The sequence below is a fragment of the Mus caroli genome, chromosome 11 (genome assembly GCF_900094665.2).
Source record: "Mus caroli chromosome 11, CAROLI_EIJ_v1.1, whole genome shotgun sequence".
Taxonomy (NCBI): Eukaryota; Metazoa; Chordata; class Mammalia; order Rodentia; family Muridae; genus Mus; species Mus caroli.
In genome coordinates this window covers 103,240,698-103,263,589 of record NC_034580.1, presented here as the reverse complement: position 1 = coordinate 103,263,589, position 22,892 = coordinate 103,240,698, and the positions used below count along the sequence as shown (strand labels likewise).

At 45.8% G+C, this 22,892-nt stretch overlaps 1 protein-coding gene and 1 long non-coding RNA gene across 7 annotated transcripts in view; one reads left to right on the top strand and one right to left on the bottom strand.

Annotated features, from left to right (window-relative positions):
• LOC115032342 overlaps positions 1 to 11,866 on the bottom strand; it is a 14,446-nt gene extending 2,580 nt beyond the window's left edge. Inside the window, exons 1-3 of one of the 4 annotated variants that reach the window (XR_003838013.1) lie at positions 11,626 to 11,866; positions 9,722 to 9,829; positions 3,012 to 3,638 (exon numbers count right to left, since the gene is read on the bottom strand). This is a non-coding gene — a long non-coding RNA (uncharacterized LOC115032342). Of the gene's footprint in view, positions 1 to 3,011; positions 3,639 to 9,721; positions 9,830 to 11,625 lie in introns of those variants that run through there. The other 3 variants (XR_003838015.1, XR_003838014.1, XR_003838012.1) reach the window with 3 other exon arrangements.
• Pitpnc1 (phosphatidylinositol transfer protein cytoplasmic 1) overlaps positions 1 to 22,892 on the top strand; it is a 265,034-nt gene that overhangs the window by 127,515 nt on the left and 114,627 nt on the right. For 2 of the 3 annotated variants that reach the window (XM_029483564.1, XM_021177132.2), the window contains exon 2: positions 10,386 to 10,534. In XM_029483564.1, the coding sequence (XP_029339424.1) occupies positions 10,386 to 10,534 (149 nt within the window). Of the gene's footprint in view, positions 1 to 10,066; positions 10,153 to 10,385; positions 10,535 to 22,892 lie in introns of those variants that run through there. The other variant, XM_029483565.1, reaches the window with a different exon arrangement.

Sequence of the window (22,892 nt, the reverse complement as noted above, 5' to 3'; positions counted from 1 at the left end):
TCTCCTCTCCTCTCCTCTCCTCTCCTCTTATCTTCTCGTTTTCTTTCTTCTTTCTTTCTCTTCTTCTTTCTTCTTCTCTTCTTCTTCTTCTTCTTCCTCCTCCTCCTCCTCCTCCTTCTTCTTCTTTTTTTTTTTTTTTCCGAGACAAGGTTTCTCTGTGTAGCCCTAGTGGTCCTGGAACTAAGAGATCAGGAGGCTGCCTCTGTTTCCAGTCTCTGGGTGGTGTATCACCACCGCCCAGCCAAATACTCTTTCTTAATCATAGTTTGCTAATTTTATTTTATTTTTAAACTCAGAGAAGGCTCAGAAGATAGGAGCACTTGTACTTTCCAGCAACCTGAATTTGGTCCTCAGCATCTACACTGGGTAGTTCACACTGCTTTGTAAATCACTAACCTGGATTTATGTTACTCCAGCTATGGTGTGTGTGTGTGTGTGTGTGTGTGTGTGTGTGTGTGTGTGTGTGTGTGAGATGCCTTCTTCTGGTTTTTATGGCTACTCACTCACACACATGTTTACATGCACACACTTGTGCACACACATACATACTAAGTAAAAGTAAATAAATAATCTTTTTTTAAAATTTATTTATTTATTATATGTAAGTACAGTGTAGATGTCTTCAGACACTCCAGAAGAGGGAGTCTGATCTCGTTCCAGATGGTTGTGAGCCACCATGTGGTTGCTGGGATTTGAACTCCGGACCTTCGTAAGAGCAATCGGGTGCTCTTACCCACTGAGCCATCTCACCAGCCCTAAATAATCTTTTAAATACAATGAAAAATTACATCATGACTGGATGATTGCACTGACCACAAAAGACATGTTCATAGGCCTTTTCAAACAAGTGATAATAATTGTATAAAGGGAACATACCCAGGACGTGACTAGGGAGATGGCTCAGTGAGAGTGGTTTCTGCCAAGTCAGTTGACCTGAGCTGGATTCCCCAGGACCTACACAGTAGAACAAACACTACATAGAGAGAACCAATATCTACAAGTTGTCCTCTGGTCCCCACACATCTACCATGGCACACACATAAGCCTCCCACTCCCTCACAAGCACAAAAATAAGTAAATGATATGTTTTTTTTTGGGGGGGGGTAGTTTCGAGACAGGGTTTCTCCGTGTAGCCCTGGCTGTCCTGGAACTCACTTTGTAGACCAGGCTGGCCTCGAACTCAGAAATCCGCCTGCCTCTGCCTCCCAAGTGCTGGGATTAAAGGCATGCGCCACCACACCCGGCTTATGATGTGATTTTAAAACATAAATAAAAATAAATAAACACAACCCGAATTGTAACCCATTAACTGTCTCATTGTTCAGTCTCATTACGCCTGTCTGAATTATCGGGTGACAGCCAGGCCAGGGTCACTGCCACAACTTGGCACAGTCAGCTCCACGTCACTAGGGAGCATCCGCAGTGTGACTCCTCTAGAAAGTGCGAGGTCTCAAGGTTCGAGGCAGCCAGGCAGACTCTGTGGGCAGCCATTGTCTGTATCTTCTGTCCTTTCTGACCTTCTGAGGGGTGTCTCTCAGACACTTTTCCTGTAGTCATCTCAAACTCAAGTTCACCTTCCTCAGGGTCTGATGGGTGTTGTATTTTGCTTGGTTTGATTTCTGGCCCGTGGCCGGCGCCTCATTTTCCCGTGTTTCCTGGACCTCTGATGTAATGGCGGCAGGGATGAAGTCCTGGTCCTGAGGGGTACCAGGTAGAATGTGCTAGAGCTAGCTGTAGCAGTTTGTATCCAGGCTGGTGATTTATTGAGCATTTGAATTTGCAAATTTTCCCCCCTATTTGATTCTTACTGTACCCCGTGTGTGCTTTGATTCTTACTCACTGTACCATGTGGGGGTGGGGGTGGGGGTGGGGTTGGTCCCGTTTTGATTGCGAAATAGGATGGTGAAGCTCCTGTCGGGGTTAAGAGGCTAAGTCAAAGGCAGAATAAGGACACTCACTCCATGTTTTCATCTTGACAACCAGGCGCGCCTCCTGCAGGGAAACAATTATCACCTCCTCCGGTGGCCCAGGTAATAGTAGGTCCTGAGGGAGGGAGGTCTTCTCCAACAGCATCCTTGATGACCTGTGGTCCATCTTCAGGCTTGGGAACACTCATACTCTCAGATGGGCCCGATGCCCGACCAGCCACCCCTAGCTCCCAGGTTGGATATGGTAAGATGGGCTCACTTTAAGTCCTAGTGGGTATAAGTTAGAGTCTACCACTTCCAACCTTCAAGCTCCTTTTTTCCACGTTGGCTGTGAGTCTTTACAATCCTGTGTGCATTTGACAGTGACAGCAATTTCAGGTCACATTCTAAGTTCTCAAAGCAGGGATCCCGTTCGTGCATTTTCTAGTTAAAAAAAAAAAAATAGACTCACAGTGGCCATGGTATCTAATACCAATATTCTCAGCACATGGGAGGTGGTGGGTCAGGAGTTCAAAGTTGTCTTAGGCTATTTGGCTAACTACCTAGTTCATTCTAGGCCTGGATGGAATACATGAGATCCTGTCTAAATACGTTTATGACCTTCCTGGTCTACATAGTGAGTTCCAGGCCAGCCAGAGCTACATAGCAAGACTCTGTCTCCAACAAGAAGAATAACAACATGCACACAGAGAAAACAAAATAAGAAAGAAAACAGAAGGAAAAAATAGTGTTTCTAATGCTCAGTGCACAGACACACAAACACACACATACACACACAAACACATACACACACATACACACACACACGCACACACACACATACACACACACACGCACACACACACACATACACACACACAAACACATACATACACACACACACACATATATGAAGTAGATCTCATACTAGGTAGATAGCTACTAGGTGGAGAGCTAAGGCAAGACCAAACTGAACCAGGAAAATAAAATAAAACAGGGTCACTCAACTTTTTGTGTAAGAGGACAGTAAGCAAACACTCCCAAATTTGGAGACCATACCTCTAAGTCTTTTAAAAACACTCCATCATACCACACTATAACATTAAAAAGCCCACGGGATGAGTGAACATGTTTGTGTTTCAATAAAACTTTATTTGAAGGGAGACACCAGCACATAATTTCCCAGTGATACAGCAGGGCTGTGCTGTGGGATTACAGAAGACAGCCATAGCCTCTGGCTTTTGAGACTTGGATGTGAACATCCACACTCTTTGTCTCCTTTCTTGCGTGTAACGTCAGCGTTGAGATCGCTTAGCATGAGGCCTGTAATGGGACTGAATCCTGGGAGGTTAGCAACACTGAGTCAGGAGCTCTCCTGGTGGGTTCCATGAAGCCATTGCTCTACCATGCTCTGTGGTTCATGTACTGAGGATGGAGAAAGATGCAAGGAAGGCTCGTAAAGTGCATTAAGGGTTGTGTGAACAGTATGAGAACATCCTGAGTGCACGATTAGGTCACCATGTGCTCTTCTATTCACACAGCTGTATATGTGGTGGAGGGAGGGAGGGGAAGAGATTGTGCTCAGTCAGAAGGGCATGGAGATTCTTCTGGAAGGATTGTCCAGACAGCCTAGCAGGGAGAGCAGCAGGTCTTGTTCAAGCTAGTCCTGGTTGCACCGGGAAGATGTTGGTAAAGCGCTGACTTGACAGGAGAGTTTGAGATGTAGCCACCCTGGGCATGGAGGACACAGCAGGACTCAGACACACTTCAAGGACAGAAAACCGCATGATATCATGTTCAATTGGGCGGACAGCAACTTCTGCTTATGTTATGTGGTGTCCATTCATTTTCACAGTAAAGGCTAAAGTAAGTTTATATCCTAACTGATCCTCTCATCGGGGGATGAGGCCAACTGGAGTTAGACTAGTGGAGAAAGGGAAAGGGGCCAGGGGATACAGGTATTGGTGGATGGCATCCCCTTGGTCAGTGAAGGGCTTGGAAGATGGTCCTTGCTTCGTTCTGAAACTCAGGCAGGAGCTTGGAATTTCATTGACCTAGAACTTGGGATCTAATGTGTCTTTAGACAAGGGTCCAAGTGAGACTACTTGGTTTGTTTGTTTGTTTGCTTGCTTGTTTTTTTTTTTTTTTGGTTTTTGTTTGTTTGTTTGTTTGTTTGTTTGAGACAGTGTTTCTCTGTGTAGTTCATTCCGTAGACCAGACTTGTCTCTAGCTCAGACATTTGCCTGCCTCTGCCTCCTAAGTGCTGGGATTAAAGGTGTGAGCTACTACTACCTGGGTTATCGTTGGTATGCCATAAATGATTCCTGACCACACTTAGAATTTTTAGTTTCGAGATTCTGTTTCGATTTTATTTCTTTAGAAAATCTTTTGTGTGCATATGCTAGTGTATGGGGTGTGTATGTCTTTGCCTGTTTGTGTGCTGGGTTGTCCATTTGAAAGTCAGGATAGAACTCAGAGCGTTATCCTCATCCTCCATCCTATTTCAGACAAGTTTTCAGACTGTTCATTCCTTTAGAGATTCTGGGAATTCTTTAATCCCTGCTTGTCAGCTTCCCCTCAGGAGTGCTGGGGTGACAGGTTCCTGGGGTTATGACATCAGGTTCTCATGGTTGGGTGGCAAGCCCTTTACCCCACCTTCTCCCACAACCCTTTTTTAAAGGCATGCTGTCACTTTGTAGCCCTAGGTGACTCAAACTGCTATCTCCTCCTCTCCCATTGTCTTAGTCCTGGAATTCTGTTGATACAATGAAGCATCAGGACCAAAAGCGAGTGGGAGAGGAGGAAAGTGATTGTCTGGCTCACAGTTCCATATCTCTGTTCATCATCCAAGGAAGTGAGGGCAGGAATTCAAAGAGAGCAGGAACCTGGAGGCAAGAGCTGAACAGAGGCCATGGAGGGATACTGCTTATAGGCTTGCTCATCATGCTTGCTTAGTCTACCTTCTTAGAGAATTCAGGACCACCAGTCCAGGGATGGCACCACCCCCAATAGGCTGGACCCTCCTGATTAATCACTAATTAAGAAAATGCTCTACAGACTTGCCTATAGTCCAATATTATGGAGGTATTGTTTTTTTGTTTTTTTAAGATTGTATTTATTTGTTTTATGTATATGAATGCTCTGTTTCCATGAACACCAGAAAAGAGAATCAGACTCCATTATGGATGGTTGTGAGCCACCATGTGGGTGCTGGGAATTGAACTCAGAACCTCTGCAAAAAGCCAGTGCTCTTAACAGCTGAGCCCTCTCTCTAGCCCTGGAGGCAATTTCTTAACTGAGGTTCCCTCCTCCTCTCTTGAGACTTTGTGTCAAGCTGATAAAACTATCAGGCATGCTCAACTTCCCTTGTACTTGGATTACAGCCAGGAACTACCAGGCCTGGACCTACACCCATCCCCTTTTAATTAAGGCTTGGGGTTGAACCTTTAAATAGCCCCAAGGCACTCAGTCCTATAGTTAGGACAGCGGGAACTAGTGACATCTTGGTTTCTCTAGGCACATTCTACAGCTTAATTATCTAGGGTCACTGTCAATTAGATTGCTCACTCAGAACCTCAGCTAATTGGTGGTCAGTAAAGCTAAGCTGAGACCGGTTCTTCTACCCTGATACCATCAGAACCCTCTGCTCTTTTGGCCTTAGTGCCTTCATCCAACATTCAAATTGGGTTGGAAATAGAGATCTGGGCATGGGTGTGGAAGAAGAAGCAAGTCTCACAAGGAGGAAATCCTATAGCCTGATACTATTTGGCTCCCAGAAGTCCCCCTGAGCACCCTCACTATATTAGGAAGGATTGTCCTTAGTGTGCCCCCCTATAACTCAACTTCTGAGTCCCTGTCTCTACAATCAAAATGTCAACGGTCTAGATGACCCCAGATGTGCCTTTTTTGTTTAAAAAGAGACTTGTGAGTATATTTGCACGTGTGAACAGGTGCCCATGCCGGCTAGTAGGGAACATCGGATCCCTTGGAGCTGGAGTTATATATGTGGTTGTCAACCACCAGTTGTGTGTGCTGGGAACTGAACTTGTGTCCTATGGAAAAGCAGAAAGTGCACTTAACTGCTAAGCCACCTCTCAGCCTCTGCGCGTGGCATTTTTAGTTGTTTCAAGAACTCTCTGTCCCTCCCTACAACTGAGATACTGTTAGCTACTCATGTCTGAGAGGCAAACTCGGGACTTGATAATAAAACAATAACAGACGACTTCTGGATGGTCCTCTGAGTCTGGTGGCCATGCCAGCAGACGAGGTCTGGTTTTCTTAGGAGGAAAGGAAGGGACAGGACAGCCTTGGTCCATCTCTGAGTCTGGGCTTGTGTGTCCTGGCACCTTCGGCATGTTCCAGTTATTTTCCAACCCCGAGACCGATGCAGTCATAGTGAACTAAGGCTGGTGTCTGCCCTGGGCTGGCCCATGGAGGAGCCACTGGAATGATCAATGAGGCCTGGCAGCTGGGTCCCCATCGGCCACGGTGAATCAGCCGCCCCTGCCTTGCCCAGATCCATTGCTTCTGAGCAGGAAGCACTTGCTCCGAGCCCAGCCAGGCTGACTCGTGTCTGGCTAATGGCTTTCCTGTGTCACACATCGACCTTGGCACCCTACTCGTTTTTTCTGTGTGAGTGGTTTAGAGCTCTTAGAGACAGTGTGGTGGTAGATTTAGCTCTCCTCTAAGCTTTCTAGCGATAGACCTTGGCGGGACTTAGAGTAGAGGAGGCTTCAGACACGGCGCTTCTTGAGGTAAAATGCTGGAGGTAAAACATACAGAACATGACAGTAACTTTTCAAAAATGTTTTTATAAAGTATATATGTATTAGGATATACGTGTGTATTCAAAGGGTATATTATACATGTTATGTAAAATATGTATTATATATGTGTGTGTTATATGTAACATGGCATTTTCATGCATATATGCAATGCATGTTGATCATATTTACCTCCCATGACCCTCTCAGCCTCTCACCTACTCCTGCTAATCTCCTCTCTTCCCAACCAGCCCCTTCGACTTTCATGTCCGTGCCCCTCCCCCTCCCCTGCCCCACTCCCCTCAACTCCTGGTCATCCACTGAGTTTCATTTGGGTTCCTCAAAGGAGCAGGAGTTAGGAGGTATTTACTCATAGAAACATGGGCTCCTGACAAAGTGGCAACACTAAAGAAAATGTCTCTTCCTTTCCCTAGCAACCATTAACTACCTGCAGATCCTTAGAGAGAGGTGGGACCCTGTTCCCACCCCAACCCTGCCCCCTGCCCCTACAGCTACAGATCAAGCCAGGGCCTTGGCTAAGCCAGGCTCAAGCTCAAGTTTCACACCCCCAAGTAATCGCTTCAGAGCAAACTTTCTTCATGTGCATCAACAACCGTCTACCCAGACAGAGCCTTTCATTACTTTGTTTCTGATGTACTAATGGTGTGTGTGTGTGGTGTGTGTATATGTGTATGTGTATTTTGAGGTCAGACTGAGGATAACATTAGCTGTCTCAATCTCTATATATCATCTATTTATTTTAAATTTATTATTATTATTATTATTATTAGTGCCCTGGCATGCATACGATGTATGTGTGCTGGCACCTGTGCCACAGCGTGCATGTGGTGGTAACAGGACAACTTTGTTGAGTCAGTTCCCCTTCCAATCATATGTTGGCTGGCTTGTGTAACAGGCACCTTCACCTGCTGAGCCAGACTCTCACTGACCCTGTAGATTCACATAGGCTGGTGGCCAGCATGCTCCAGCTATCCTCCTGTCTCCACCTCCGTCACACTGATGGGAGTCTAGATGCTCCCCACCCTCAGCCTTCTCAGGGTGGCTGGGGTCTACGCTTGGGACCTTAGGCTTGTGTGGTGAGCTCTGCACTGAGAGCCAGTCCCCAGCTCCTGTGCTGCATTATTAGGTCTGCCAGACAGAGCAGCCCACACTAGATAGTTAAACCACAGCTATTTATTTTCGTTTAAGCCCGGAGATCAGAACCAAAATCAAAGTGTGAGCAAAGCCTTCTTTTTCTGAAGGTTTGATATGGGAGCATCTATTCCGGGCCCCCATCTAATGGCCTATTGAGGCCACTCACTCTTCATATGACCCTTCTCCATCCCTATTTGTCTCTGCTCTACTTTCTCTTTTGTCTAAGGACACCAGTCATGCTGGATCAGTGCCCACCCTGATGGCATCTTTAAAATATATATGATCCTTCAACCATAACACATTAAGTGGGTGGCTTCAGTATCGTTTCATTCCTTTTTGTGGCTGAGTAATATTCCACTGTCTGTGGCCATTGGGTTTTTAAGCATCGTGTCCAAGCAGTTGCTGTGTACCCACTCAGAGTGTGTTCCTCTGCTTATGTCTAGTGGGCCACCTATCTCTCTGGTGTAGTTTCCCCATCCTTGTGGGAAGGCTAACCTTTGGAAACAGAAGTGAAAGCAGCAGTGGGCAGAGGGGAAGCCAGGTCAAGCCTCATATCCTCTGGTTCAGTTTTAAAAATGGATTTCTCTTCCAGCTTCCTCTCCCCTCTTCCTGAGAGTGTCCTGTGCCTTCTCTCCTCACAAGTTCACAAACACACAGTCAAAGCATCTTAAACACGGGCTCGTTCTGGACAGGGCCGTGGCCAGATAGGAAGCCTAACCCTTGGAGAAGAGCCTGATCCGTTGTCATGGTTACAGGGCCTGGTCCCTTGAGCTGGCTGCAGAGCAGAGCCTGTTCAGAGCTTCTTCACATTCCCTTCCATGCACCTGCCTCAGCATGAAAAGAGGGACCCTGGGACAAGAGACCTCTCAGCTTTGGGACCAACCACAATGCTGACTTGAATATTTCAGCTGCCTCTAACGTTAGAATAAATTGGTCTCTTGCACATAGACAGGGGCTCTGCATCCCTGCTAGCCAAGGGCCCTTGTGGGAACAACTGGGCCTCCTCATTAGCTTGCAGAAGAGTTGGGCTTTGGTAGTAATGACTGTGTGCTGGCTCTCACTGACCGTGCAAAGAGGGCCACAGCAGAGTCTGGATCTGTCCCCTACCCAATGGTTATAACCCTCTCCCCCCACCCCTACCCTCACCCCAGAATGTGCCACCTCAGGAATCCATTGGGGAAAGAAGCACCCACTGGCCTTGGGTTGGGCTTTTTGTTTGTTTGTTTGGTTGGTTGGTTGGTTGGTTTGAAACATTATTGTTGCTTTTTTTTTTTTTTTTAATGTACTAAGTTTTTGTCATATGTTTCATACAAGTACCATAGCACATAGGTATGGGTCAAAGAAACTTGCAGGGTCAGTTTTCTTCTCCTACCGTGTGGGTTTCGGGGATCACACTCGTGTCATCGGGCTGGGTGACAAGTGCTCAGACTTGGAGTTTTTGGAGAGGTAGGAAGGAAGGAAAGTTGAACCACCTAGGGGTGAAGGCTGTGCAGAAAATGTCCCAGTCCCCGGTTGCTCCGGGATACCCTTGTAGGGTTGATAGACTCCAGAAGGCCCCACACTGTTAGTAGACTTGGGTGACAGTGACCCAGAGATACCAAGGATATTCTTCAGTGTGGCACAGGATTCTGGAACTTGGGGTTTTAGCTGTAGGATGTGGATGTTTGGAGCTTTTTAGGTATCTAGAGGCCTTCACAGAGCGGCTCCTATTTGTATCTGAGTGGCTGGGGCAGGATTGTCCAGCGTATAGGCAGTGTAGGTCAGAGAGAGAGACAGAGAAACAGAGAGAGGCAGACAGGCAGAGACGGTCTCAAAAAACAGTGGTTCTTGCCTAGCATGAATGAAGGCCTAGGTTCAGTTCCCAGCATCGAGTAAAACAGACTTGGTGGTACTCACCTGGCATCCCGGTACCTGGGGGTTCTTGGAGGCAGAAAGAGCAGACGTTTAATGCCATCCTTGACTTCATGATGAATTTGAGGCCAGCTTGAGCTTTGTAAGACCTGTCTCAAAAACAAAACAAGACAAAGGTGAGGTGGGAAACAACAACAACAGCAACAACTTTTCTCACACTCCTGTCTAGCCACCTGTGAGACCTGCTATTCTAGGCGGGACAAGATGCAAGTGACAGTTAATCCTTTTGCCCAACAATGCTGCCAATTAGCTCCAGAGCCAGGACAGAAATAACACACCTTAGGCTGCCTTTGGCCAAGCCAAATAGGACACCAACTCCCTTTAACCCTATATGTCCAGAATGGAAGTCAAGGCAGACTCTAGTTCTCAGCTTGTGCACGGTCCTTAAAGACCGCTAGAACTCCAGGGAGCTCTTGGTATGGCCGCTCCTACTGTTCTCAGGAATGTTTCTACATTCTGCTCACAGCCGGCCCTCTGCCAGGCTCTAAGGACAGTCACCTTAGACCCCAGTGACTGCTGACTTTTCTCAGCAGAAGGCACCGATGTGATTTGTTGCTGTGTGCCCTGTCATTGGAGGATAGCGTGGGGGATTCGTCAGCGGCAAGCCGAGGCTGACCTCTCTGTCTCCATTCCTCTGTTTGCTCTGCAGTACAAAATCGGACAGCTGTATATGATCAGCAAACACAGCCATGAGCAGAGTGACCGGGGAGAAGGGGTAGAGGTCGTGCAGAACGAGCCCTTTGAGGACCCTCACCATGGCAACGGGCAATTCACTGAGAAGCGAGTGTATCTCAACAGGTAAGCCATTGCAGCTGCGGTGCCCCTCCCACCTGACACCACAGTAAGGTCACTAGAAAGCTGTTATGCCACCCTGACAGCCAGCCATGTTATTGCTTCAAAACCAGGACCATCAAGAAAAAGTGAAGCTTATCTTTGATGGCATAAGAGGAAATCTATGCCTAGGACAGTGCTAACCGGGGTGCAGGACATGGGTGTGCCTTGACATCATAGGGACAGCCTGGACTCTACAGCCTTTGTGGCTATGGGTTTTTATTAGGTTTTCTACATTCTGTCATATAACTAACCAGGAGTCCACTGAGAAAACTAACAAAGTGACCAGAGCGATTTGTGGTGGCTAAGGTGGCTTTCATTTCTCCAAGGAACCCTACCCCTCCTGCAGTCAATTAGTCTCTTTTGGGGGCAGATTATGAACCAGCGCTAACCAAGGCTGTGTTCTCTGCTTTGCAAAGTGTATTTTTTCTTGTCTTCTGTTTGTTTCCTACCAGTGCCACAGTTGGTTTTGAGGACTTGTCTGAGTTTCTTTCCGCTTCACCCCATCCAGCCTTGGCTTTTCTGTTCAGTGCTTTTCCTGGTTAGAATGTTTATAGTGAGGGGTCTGTGAGACAGCTCTGTCAGGAGGGTCCATGCAATGTGAGTACAGAGCCCTGAGCTCAGATCCCCAGCACCTGTGTAAAGAGCATAGCAGGGCCTGTTTGTGATTTCAGTACTAGTGAGGCAAGGACTGGATTATTCCAGGAACTTACTGGCCAGCCAGTCTACCCAGATCAGAGAGCTCCAGGTTCAAGACCCTTTGTTTAAAAAAAAAATGTACACACACACATACATACATATATGGATAGTGGTTGAGGAAGACAGACAATGTTGACCTCTTGCCTCCTTGTACATACACAAACAAAAACACCACAAAGAAAATATGAGATACACTTTTGAAGTTAATTGCCCAGCAAACAAGACTTGTATTAGCCTTCCCACAAGTACATTTACACACATACACACACACACACCTGCTACTGCTGTATCTATCTACTGGCTCATTTGTGACTATTGTGAAGCTTTTCCAACATTAGCTGGACAATTCCCCGACTTACTCGCTGGCCACTGTGAAGTGTCCATCGCCCATCATCCATCGTCCGTCGTCCATTCTCCTCTCCCCACCAGTGACTTGGATGCAGTCATCCACTTCTGAGTGGGGCCGTGCTTAGAGACTTCACGCTTCAAAAGGCTAAACTAGACCATTCTGTCACAAGAAGAGACTTCGAGTCTCATCAGCTGAGTGGAGGGAAGACTTCCAATCCAGTATCTTGGCAGGGAAGGCCCTGGACTGATCAACCGAATCTGCTTTCATCTGCCTGGGGATACAGTACCAGGGAATTCTTGAGTCATGGTGATATGCAAATGAGATGGAGCCCATTCATCTGTTGGACGCTCTGGGTGCTCATGATTTAGAAGCAGTCCAGATCCCAGCCAAATGTTCATCTGCAGGAGTCACTCGGCCCTGGGTATGGCTAGAGACAAATTTCTATGTATTCTTCTCGTCTAGTCTTCTCAGCATGGAAGGTGTCAAACACACAGGGATCACCTCTGAGGAGAAGTGAAGGGCATTCGGGAACTTTTCGGGGACTATGGAAAATTCCATTTCTCAGCTCCAGTTATTGCCGGGGGACTGTCCCCCGCGCGTACCCAAATGAAGAAGAATGTTAGAAGCTTTATAACTTTCCCTCAAGCAGAAGACGTGTCCAGCTGTCTCTGTCATGTCTGTTTTCTCGATCAAAATATACGATATTTATTTTAAAGGAGTCATAAACATTAGTGAGAGGGAAGCGGGTTATAAATAGAAAACGTGCACTTCCAGTAATAGCAACTGGAGAGATTAGCGCCGCCCCCTCCCGCGCTTCCTATGACAAACACAGGATGGAGCGTTACAATACAATGCTTGAGCTTAAAACAAAGAAAGGGAAATCCTTAGTTCCCTGAGTTAGAAGGGAATCTGAACTCACAAGACCGTGGAGGGCTGTGGAAGCCTGGGCCAACCATACCAGAGCGGGAGAGGTTATCTCAGGCCCACAAAGATGGGGGCTGCAGCTGAGAGTCAGGCATGCGCACTGGTTTCGAAGGCTGAGAGGCTCAAACTGAAGAGATGACCCCAGGGTTAAACGTGCATACAGCTGGGCTGGAAAGATGGCTCAGCAGTTAAGAGCACTGACTGCTCCTCCAGAGGTCCTGTGTGTTCAATGCCCAGCAACCACGTGGTGGCTCACAATCATCTGTAATGGGATCGGATGCCCTCTTCTGGTGTGTCTGAAGACTGCAACACTGTATCCTCTTACAGAGGATCATAGTTTGGTTCACGGCACCCATGTCAGGTGGCTCACAATCATTCCGGGTCCAATAGAGTGATGCTTTCCTAGATAACCACACTTGCTGGATTAAAGGCATAAAACTAAAGTATTTTAAAAAGAAAGAACTACTAATGGAGATATTTCCAGAGTTAAAGCTGAAGAAAAAGGAGAAGGGTATGTAGAAGAACGTGGCAAACACCCGGAGGCTGAGCACAGACAGGTTTAAAGACACCGGCAGCAATGCCTAGCCATCCCATGCCTAGCTGTCCCATGTTTGTAGCGTCAAAACAATAACAAGGACAGAAGATAAGAGTCATGTTAATGTAGGAAAGTGCTCCAAGGTGCTAATGTAGTTTAGGGATTGAAGAGTGATGTTGACTGTTTTCATTTGTTGTTTCTTGAGACAGGGTCTTGCTATATAGTTCAGGCTGACTTTGAACTCGCAGAGATTTGCCTGTCTCTGCCTCCCACGTGCAGGGACTAGAGTCGTGCACTGCCCCAAAAGGTAAAAGTAATCTCCATCCAGGGCAACAGGACATAAAGAGTGACTTCTCAGGGAGCACGTGACCAGTTCAGAGGGGCAGGAATCATGGAAGTCCAATTTTGTTGGCAAAATAAGCTGACACGTCCACTCACTTCCCTGCATGACCTAGTTGTGCCCATAAAAATGAGACTGATATTCAAGGCCTTTCTTGTCTGTTCAAAAGGGCCAACATCTGCTTTTGAGAAAGGGAGTGGGTTCCCGAATCATGTTTTCCCGAATTGATTAATGCCAAGGTCATACTTTTATGAGCGAAGACCAGTTATATAAATTATCTCCTGACAGTGTTTTTTTTATGGCTGTATAATAGAGGGACCTCCCAGGATAGAAACAAAAAAGGAGAAAGGGGGAGGAGAAATGGATGACTGGAGGGAGATGAGTGCCGCCCGCTCTGTGAGAGTTGATAATGGAATTGAACAAGATCAGTGCTTAACAGCAAAAGTATAAGAACCTTAGTGATTGGCGATGCGCCTACCTAGCATGTGCCCTGGGTTCTGCCTCCAGAATTACAAATAAAAATATCACACACATTAATTAACTAAGGACATTTTAAAAATCCTATATAAAACATAAGTGTGTCCAATCCCTCAGAAAATAATGATAAACCATCATCCAGATGTGGTCCCTAAATCCATTATATTAACATTAAATAAATCCTCGGGTGTACTTCTCTGCACTAGAGCCGAGACCCCAGCACTTGGTGGTGAGGAGGGTAGGAGGGGCAAGCCATCTTCCCAGCCCCAACAGAGCTATCCTGAGACCCTGAAGAGGAACTTACCAGCTACTCAGTGTGAGAGGCTGCACAGATTAGACTTCCAGTCAGCAATGTAACCGAGCCTCTAGTTCACTGCATACATACATACAAAAACAAATTATAGATCAATAAAACTCCTAAATGTTGAAAATGGTATCAAGTGCAGATAAACATTCTTTATTATTAGCACATTAGGATAAAGCTAATAAGACATAAAGACAAGGATTGGTGATATGATAGCATTAAAATTGAGAGCACCTACATAGCAGAGAAGAATTACAAACTAAAAATAAACCTTTATATAATAGAAGACACCTAAATTTAAAAGTCTATCTCTAACTAGAAGAATATATCTGTAATGTTTGTAGAGCGAGAATTCTGGTATTTAAATGAATAGAAGGTCTTTCTCATCTTTTTAAAAAAGACTTACTTGAGTGTGTGTGTTCCTGTGTGTGTGTGTGTGTGTGTGTATCTATGTGTCTGTGTGTCTATGTGTGTGTGTGTCCCTGTGTTTGTCCCTGTGTGTATGTGCACATGAGTGCAGTGCCAATGGAGACCACAAGAGGGCATCAGTTTCAGATTCCCAGGTACTGGAGTTGAAGGTGGTTGTGAGCTGTTTTATGTAGGTGCTGGGAAGGGAACTTGGCTCCTTTGCAAAAGCACTCTGTATTCTTGACCAGGTTTTGTTTTGTTTTGTTTTGTTAATTAAAAAAAAAAAAAAAACAACATAGAATCCATGGTTTGAAAGTTGAGAAAGGGGTTAGAAATTGGACTCAAAGAAGAGGAAGTATGAATAGTACATACATGAAAAGCACTGGCTTCAGAAGGAGGCTAGGAAACAGATTCAAGCAAGGGCATCTCTTTCCACACACACCAGAGTGACAAGAATTACAGTCTGGTGAGTCTTGGGATTAACAAGGATGTGAGAACACAACCCAGCTTGGAAAGCTGGAGGGAGCTGTACAGAGCTATCACCTCTTTACAGGACCATTGGCAGCGATGGGGAAAGAGGAAAGTGATTCCCATCTCCGTCTAGCTCACAGCAGAATCCTCTCAGAATCACCGTGCTGTGCACAAGAGACAGGCGTCACGCCATCCATCCCACGCCGGCTGCAATGGAAAATAAACTAAAACTATCCAGAGATCTCCGATGGAAATACGCTGTGGTGTAGTTGCCTGGTGGAAAATTCCACTGTGCTTTAGCTTTAATGAAACAGATTTACTCTGACAAATTTCATAAAGTGCAATAGGCAAGCTATAGAAAAATGAGCAGCCAAAAAAAAAAAAAAGTCTGGCTAAATAGCTAGATGGTATTCTTACCATTCTTTTGAGAAATCTATAGCTAGGAAGGATTATGAGTCTAAAATTCTCATTGAGAAGCTTCAATTAGGAAAACTTCAGTCATTTTGCATGAAAGATCATCTTCTAAGATGAAATTAAACAGGCAAAAGTCTTATCTTTGGATGCCCAAATACTGCTTATATGAGAACAGGATAAAGGGCTAGAGAGGTATTAGCCATGCCAGCCTCAGGACCCAAGTTCAGTCCCCATAACGAGCTTTTAAACAAACAACAACAAAACGGGCAGGAGTAGCAGCAAGCATCCATAACCCCAGCATACCTACAATGTTGTGGAAGGCAAAGAAGTAGCAATTACTTGGAAGCTTGCAGTCCAGGAGTTTGTAATACATCAGCAGAAATGAGAGAGATCCTTCTTAATACAGTGGTTCACGAGAACTGACTCCCACACACGTTAACCCTGCCATCCTGAGAGTAGACAGCCCTACACAATACACACACACACACACACACACACACACAATCATTAAACAACCAAAAAATAAATGGGATGAAGCATTGTTGCTTTCTAATAGTATATTTGAAAATAAACCAGTGATTTGGGGGGGAGGGTGCTGGAGTGATATCTGGGCTGTTAAGAGCCCTGGCTGTTCTTCCAGAGGACCTGGCTTCAATTCCTTTTTTTTTTTTTTTTTTTGGCTTTTCGAGACAGGGTTTCTCTGTGTAGCCTTGGCTGTCCTGGAACTCACTCTGTAGACCAGGCTGGCCTCGAACTCAGAAATCCATGGCTTCAATTCCTAATGCCCATATAGCAACTCCAATCTGCCTGTGACACCAGTGCAGTGGATCCAACGCCCTCACACAGACACATATGCAGGCAAAACACCCATGCATAGAAAATAAGTTTTTAAAAACTTAGTGATTTGGTTTCAATAGGAAGCTATTATGCAGTATATACACATAAAATAGATTGTGTCTATGTGTGTGTCTATTAGACATAGGAGTGTAGACATTACCATTGGGCACATCCACTAAAGTAAAGAGTAACTGTCTATAACGTGTATTCGTCCACCTCAGTTCTTTCTGTCTGTTCGTCAGTGGTTCGCTTTTAAATGGAGAGAGACACGCTGTGTGTCGAAGAGGGTGTTACAACAACTAGAAACCCTAAGGATGAAAAGATTCACTGAAGATGATGGAAAGAATAGACTAGGGCTGTGTCACCGTGCTGTTAGACCAACAAGAATTAGCTCTTCATGTGCTTGAAACCCAACATGGCTGACACCAATGGATGGGGATGGCAGGGGAAAACGATGTATGCTCAGTTAATGGGAGAAATTTCCAGGTAGACTAACCATGTGATCGAACAGTTGAGAGCCTTTGAATCAGTTATGGAAACAGCTGGACGATCCCACCAGATGGTGCATTCTGTTGGACAACTCAGGACATACTTTATTATGCCCTCTTTTTATATACTCACAATATGTCTTAGACTTAATCTTGACTTTTCCCTCTGCACGCGTGAGTAACCCAAGAGGCAGTGTCTAATCAGTTTCCTTTACAGAAGTGAGTTGTTTTAGCTTCCTTGGGAGGGTGAGAGGGGGCAGTTCTGCAGCTGTATTTGACATTCAGCTGGTTAGTTCTCGTCCACATTGATCATCTGTAAATTTTTTAATGTGGTCACAGGCTCACAAGTTACCGATGTGTGGAACTTATATGGTGAATTCTCATCCTCATTACATTTTCTCAATAAACGTACTTGGATGCGATAGGGAACATCCCTCATTCCCTGGGCCCATATGTCTTTATTGAGCCTGGTGTCAATGCACACATCTTGCGTCCCCATTTCCTTTATGACAAATTTCTGAATTTCTTTGAGTGCCCGAGGATCATGCTTCTTGAAGACCACTCCATGGATGCGTTTGTGAATGTTGATGGTGTTGTCTTGGGTCACTACCTCATTGATGGCAGAATGGCCCTTCTTCTTCTCAACACCCTTTTTTTGCAGGCCATTCTGCCAGGTCTAAGTTGGAAAGGACCTTTGTATCCTTTTAGACCTAAGACTTTTACTCACTCGGAAGAGATACACCCATACTTGGCTGGAGAGATGGCTCGGCCATTAAAGACTAGGCTCACAACCAAAAATAGAAGAGATAAGCCCTTATCTTTTTGTATGTATGTATGTATGTATGTATGTATGTATGTATGCTAAAGTAATTATTTTAGGCCCATATCTTAGCAACAGGAAGATATGACTTCACAAAAGGGAAAGGAAAAATTGATATGTGAACAGCTTTTCATAGAGGCCTACTCCTCTAATCCCAGTGCTCAGGAGGCTGAAGCAGGAAAATTGAAAGTCCAACCTGGCTAATTAGAACCTGTCTCAAAAGAAATTCATATATCGTACAAGCAGGAGTTGGTAAGTAAGATGGATTCCCATAATCACAAAAGAAAATCAAATCCATTGCTTTGTGGTGACACATGGCCTTGAGCTGCTCCATGTTGACCCATGGTCTGCATGCAAAAGTCATATATGATTGTCATGTGTACATGTAACCTCAGACTTCTTTGTTTTTGTTTTTAAAGAATTATTTATTTATTTTTATGTATATGAGTACACTGTAGCTGTCTTCAGACACACCAGAAGAGGGCATCAGATCCCATTACAGATGGCTGTGGGCCACCATGTGGTTGGTGGGAATTGAACTCAGGACCTCTGGAAGAGCATTCAGTGCTCTTAACCGCTGAGACATCTCTCCAGCCCCTCAGACTTCTTGGTAATCATAAGTCGCCTACCTGTGTGTTGAAATCTTACGCATGCGATCAAGTATAACAGCTTTGGGGGGGGTCCTTTAGGGGTCAAGTCATGGTTCTTGTTTTCTGATCAAGGGAGGGCCCATGGCTGATTGGGTTGAACATTTGTGAATCTGTCTGATTTTTTTTTTATGGGTGTCTTGAGGAAGTTTGACTTGAAGGACAGACTGCCTGTAGCTATGGAGTCCTCGGTACCCATGTCATAGGTTCTATTAGTACATGGACTGTCCTGTGGACCTGAGTTAACAAGCTGGCAGAGAGAGTAGATGCTTCGTTGTATCTATCTGCATGGGTTTGGAAACATCGCCAGTGTATCCATGGGCACGGTCTGGATATATCCAAAGCCCGTGTAACCAGGGCCTACTCTTCAGCTAATGTAGAAAGAAGAAAATTGCTCAAAGGGGAGATAGATTGAGCCATAATTATTATTACCAAGCAAATCTCAGACGCTCATTTCCCAGGGATCAGTACACTTTGGCTGACGTGTAAGGGATCTATCGGGATAAATGGAAGACTGGCCAAAAAGGCAATCTGAGGTTCTATCAGTGAGGCTGCCAGCAAAAGAAAGTCTGTTGTAAGCAGAAAGAACACTTTACTGGAAGGATGTCGGGAACCCACAGAATTTTTCTGGAGCCAAATGAACGGTCAGGAATCAAGGCAGCTCCAGAATGGGCCAAGAACCCGGGATGACAGTGGCCTTTAAGCAGAACCCAAAGGTATCTTCTGTGACCTGCCCCCACCTCTGATGCCTCAGCCTTCACTGCCATAATTGCTGTGGATAACTCCCAACCTCTCCATCCTTGTAGCCCTTGTTCCAAACCCAAACACTGTGATGTACAGACTGCAGGTTAGTTGGCTGAACAAAGAATCATTTCGTAATGACATGATAGTGGAAGGGGCCGTGGATGGGTAGAAAGATGTCTGAAAGGAGGGTGGAAAAAACAGGACACAGGGAAGGAAGAAAATATAGTGTGTTTTCACTCCTGTGAATCTCTATTTAAGAGTGTGTGTGTGTGTGTGTGTGTGTGTGTGTGTGTGTGTGTGTGTTGTGNGTGTGTGTGTGTGTGTGTGTGTGTGTGTGTGTGTGTGTGTGTTGTGAGGGGGATTGATTGATTGATTGATTGATTGGGGAGGGTGATGCTGGAGTGAATTTGAACAAGGAGCAATGGTGTGTGTGTGTTGTGAGGGGGATTGATTGATTGATTGATTGATTGGGGAGGGTGATGCTGGGGTGAACTTGAACAAGGAGCAATGGTGTGTGTGTGTGTGTGTGTGTGTGTGTGTATGAAAATCTCATGATGATTTTGTATACTAACTACACACAGAGCTATGTAACCATGCTCAGCTTTCAACATGGGCTCATGGGATTTGAACTCAGGTCCACAGGATTGCACAGCAAGCACATTTACCCACTGAGCCATCACTCTAGACTCTTTTGGTTTTGGTGTGCAGGTCTCTTATAACCACACTGTCATCTCTTTACATGCTCTGGCCATTTGTCTATCTTCTTTGGAAGAGTGTCTGTCTAGTTGGGTACCATTTTTCTTAGAAGTCCCTTCTCACTTTCCAGAGGCTACAGGATTATTCCACCCTCCAGCCCTTTTCATAAGGCGAGGGCCCTGTTGGGTGTGACTTACATTTTGGGGTACCTGATGGATTTGGTGGGTTAGGTGTGTTATGATGTATAAGTCCACCACACCAGCACTGTCACAGTACACTTGCTGGTTGTCCTTGGGCCTTAGATCCCGTTCCTTTAACAAAGTAAACAACATTTCTTGGCTCACCTTCATAATCCCTGTTTTCAACTTCATCCATGAGAGGAGACACATTCTGGGGTAGTGATTATAAATAAAACTCTCACCTGGTAACATGGAAGGTGAATATGGTGCTTAATGGTGACTGTCACCTTCGGGGAACCGAAGGTCACCTGAGAGATAAGCCTCTGGACACATCTGTGGGAGATGCCTGAATCCGGTTAACCAAAGAGGTTAATTGAAGTTGAGATGACCAGGCCTCAATGAGGTCAGTACCGTACCATGGGCTGAGGTACCAAGCCTACGTGAGGAAGAGAACCTGACTGAGCACAGCATTTGCCATGAGCTTCATGCTAGCTGCGAAGGAGAGGCCAAAGCTTTTAGAAGTCCTGAATCCTTCCTCTCAGAGGGTGCAGCTCAGCGGCTGGTCCTGTTACTTAGCAACTCTTGCTGCCTTCGTTTGGGCCTCTCTTCCCCATTTCCCCTTCCGGTGTTCTAATAACCTCTTCCAGATCTGCTGAGCAAACTCATGCCACTTCCCAGATCGTCCTCAGAGTCAGCCCCGTGTCCAGCCAAGCGTGTGTGGCTTTGTGAGAGCCTGCTGTCCAGGCAACAGGTGACTGAGAAAGTGTCAGACTCTCTGACCTAATTGCCTATCTCCATGGATTCTCAGAGTAGCTTCGTGGTCATTATTGACTTCTAGATATCCAGGGATGAGCCTCATTCACTAGAAAATATCTTGCAGGACTGAGGAGATGGATCAATGGGTAACGTTGAGTTTGGCTTCCAACACCTATATTAAAAGCCAAATATAGCTGTGTAGCCCACTAACTCTAACAGTGCTGGATGGAGAGTGAAACAGCACTATGGCAACTCACTGGCCACAGACAGGCTCCAAGTTCAGTGAGAGACCCTGTCTCAAGGAATAAGGTAGAGAGTGATAGATCGGGACCCCCAGATCTTTCTCCGGCTCCCCAACATGTCCCACCCTCAGACACACATGCATGTATACCAGGCTCACAAGTACTAAGTATTGTGGTGTTCGGTGTTGTAGTCAGTGGTAAAGTTACTTAGGTATCATGCCAAGATTCTGGTTTCATTTCCAGTTAGTGCTGCAGACACACACACATACTTATACACATACATATATACACATACATGCACATGTATGTACACGTACACATATGGCAGCTTATACCATTCTAGATGTCAGGGCTGCAACAAAGTTCTAGTTGGGAAGGACAGAGAGTGCGCTGTAATTGCAATAGATCAGAATATCATTTTAGATTCTGTGTTCTATATACAAAGTATAAATAACACATCACGCAATCAATACAGGGAGTGTCTTCATGGCTGCGTCATACACGTGTATATTTAAGAAAGCTATAGAAAAATACTATCATGTGTGAGAGACTTCCTCCTAACCTGCCTTTTGGCACCTGTTATTTCCTTCCGTCCCCATCTCATTAACTGGAGAACATGTCAAAAGTACTGCTGCTGCCCACCCTGTCACCTCCATCCCTGCCAACTGCTCCAGTGACATCCTAGTGGGCATGGGGCCAGTGGATTTGTCTCAGCCCTTTAGATACTGCTGATGTGAGCAGTTGGCTCTTTAAAGCTTCCAGCCTGCTGATGACCTCATGCCGTTCCAGCAGAGGCTTCCAAAAGCCTGGACCAGGCTAGCCCCTTCCTTTCCCTACATCTAATGCAAAGTCTCATTAAGACGGGAGGCAATGTTTATGTTCCGATTCAGGGAACTTGGGTTCTGCATAGTTTCTGCATGTGGCAACCCCACCTCCCACAGGGGAGGGCACTCTCATCTGCAAACTCTACCTGTCTGTGTTGCCAAATAGCCACCACAGTAGGAGCACAAACGGGGACTGGGGAGAGAGCACGTGGGGCACAGCACTTGCTGCAGGTGTGTGGACCTGTGTTCAGAACACCTGACTGCAGATCTGTAACTTTAACCTTGTTATGGAAAGATGAGAGGTAGAGACAGACAGACGGGGACACACACACACACACACACACGCAGAGGAGCACGTGCGTGAACAAACATGGGGAGAGTGTTTGGAGTCTGTGAGAAGCATCTAAGGACTATGAAGGCAGAGGCAGTGTCGCCCGCACCAGCACGTTTTCACATTCCAGAGTGCAGCGTTGCTAGGGCTCCAGGCTGCTAAGGTAGGCCATTCTGAGGCTCCGTCCTGGCCCATGTGTGAAGCAAGGACTTAATTCAGACACTCCTCCTTCCTAGAAAAGGAAGCGTGTCCTTCTTTCACATCTGGTAGTGACTTTGAGTGACAGACTCTCTCTCAGAATTGTGGGCTATGTGACAGTGTAGAGCATTTAAGTGACAGGAGTAGCAGGGACTAATTTAATTCCATTTTCCTTTCGGGCCCTGCTGAATCATTGCTGCAAGGAAAGATACATTTCACCTTCTCGGACCCAAATGATTCGAATAACGATGTGTTCTGGGGAAGCTGGGGGCTGAGTGACAGTCTGTTAGTGGACTTGAATAGCCCTGCGCGTTAGTTAGCTCTCTGTCACCATAATCAAATACCTGAGCTAATGAACTTAGAAAGAGAAAGGTTTGCTGTTGCTCACAGTGTTAGAGCTTCTGGAACATGGTAGGGCGGACCAAGCATCTGTGGAGATGCCAGATGTCAGCAGGGGAGGGGGCAGCATCTGTCAGGAACTAAAAAGAGCAAGAGAGCACTGCCACAAAAGACTCCCTCCCTGCCCACAATGACTTAGCCTCCTTTCCCTGAACCACCCTTGACTTTTCCCAATAGTATCCCTCTGGGGACCACGCCCTCATCACTAGGTCCTTTGTGGGACTTTTTTTTTTTTTTTTTTTT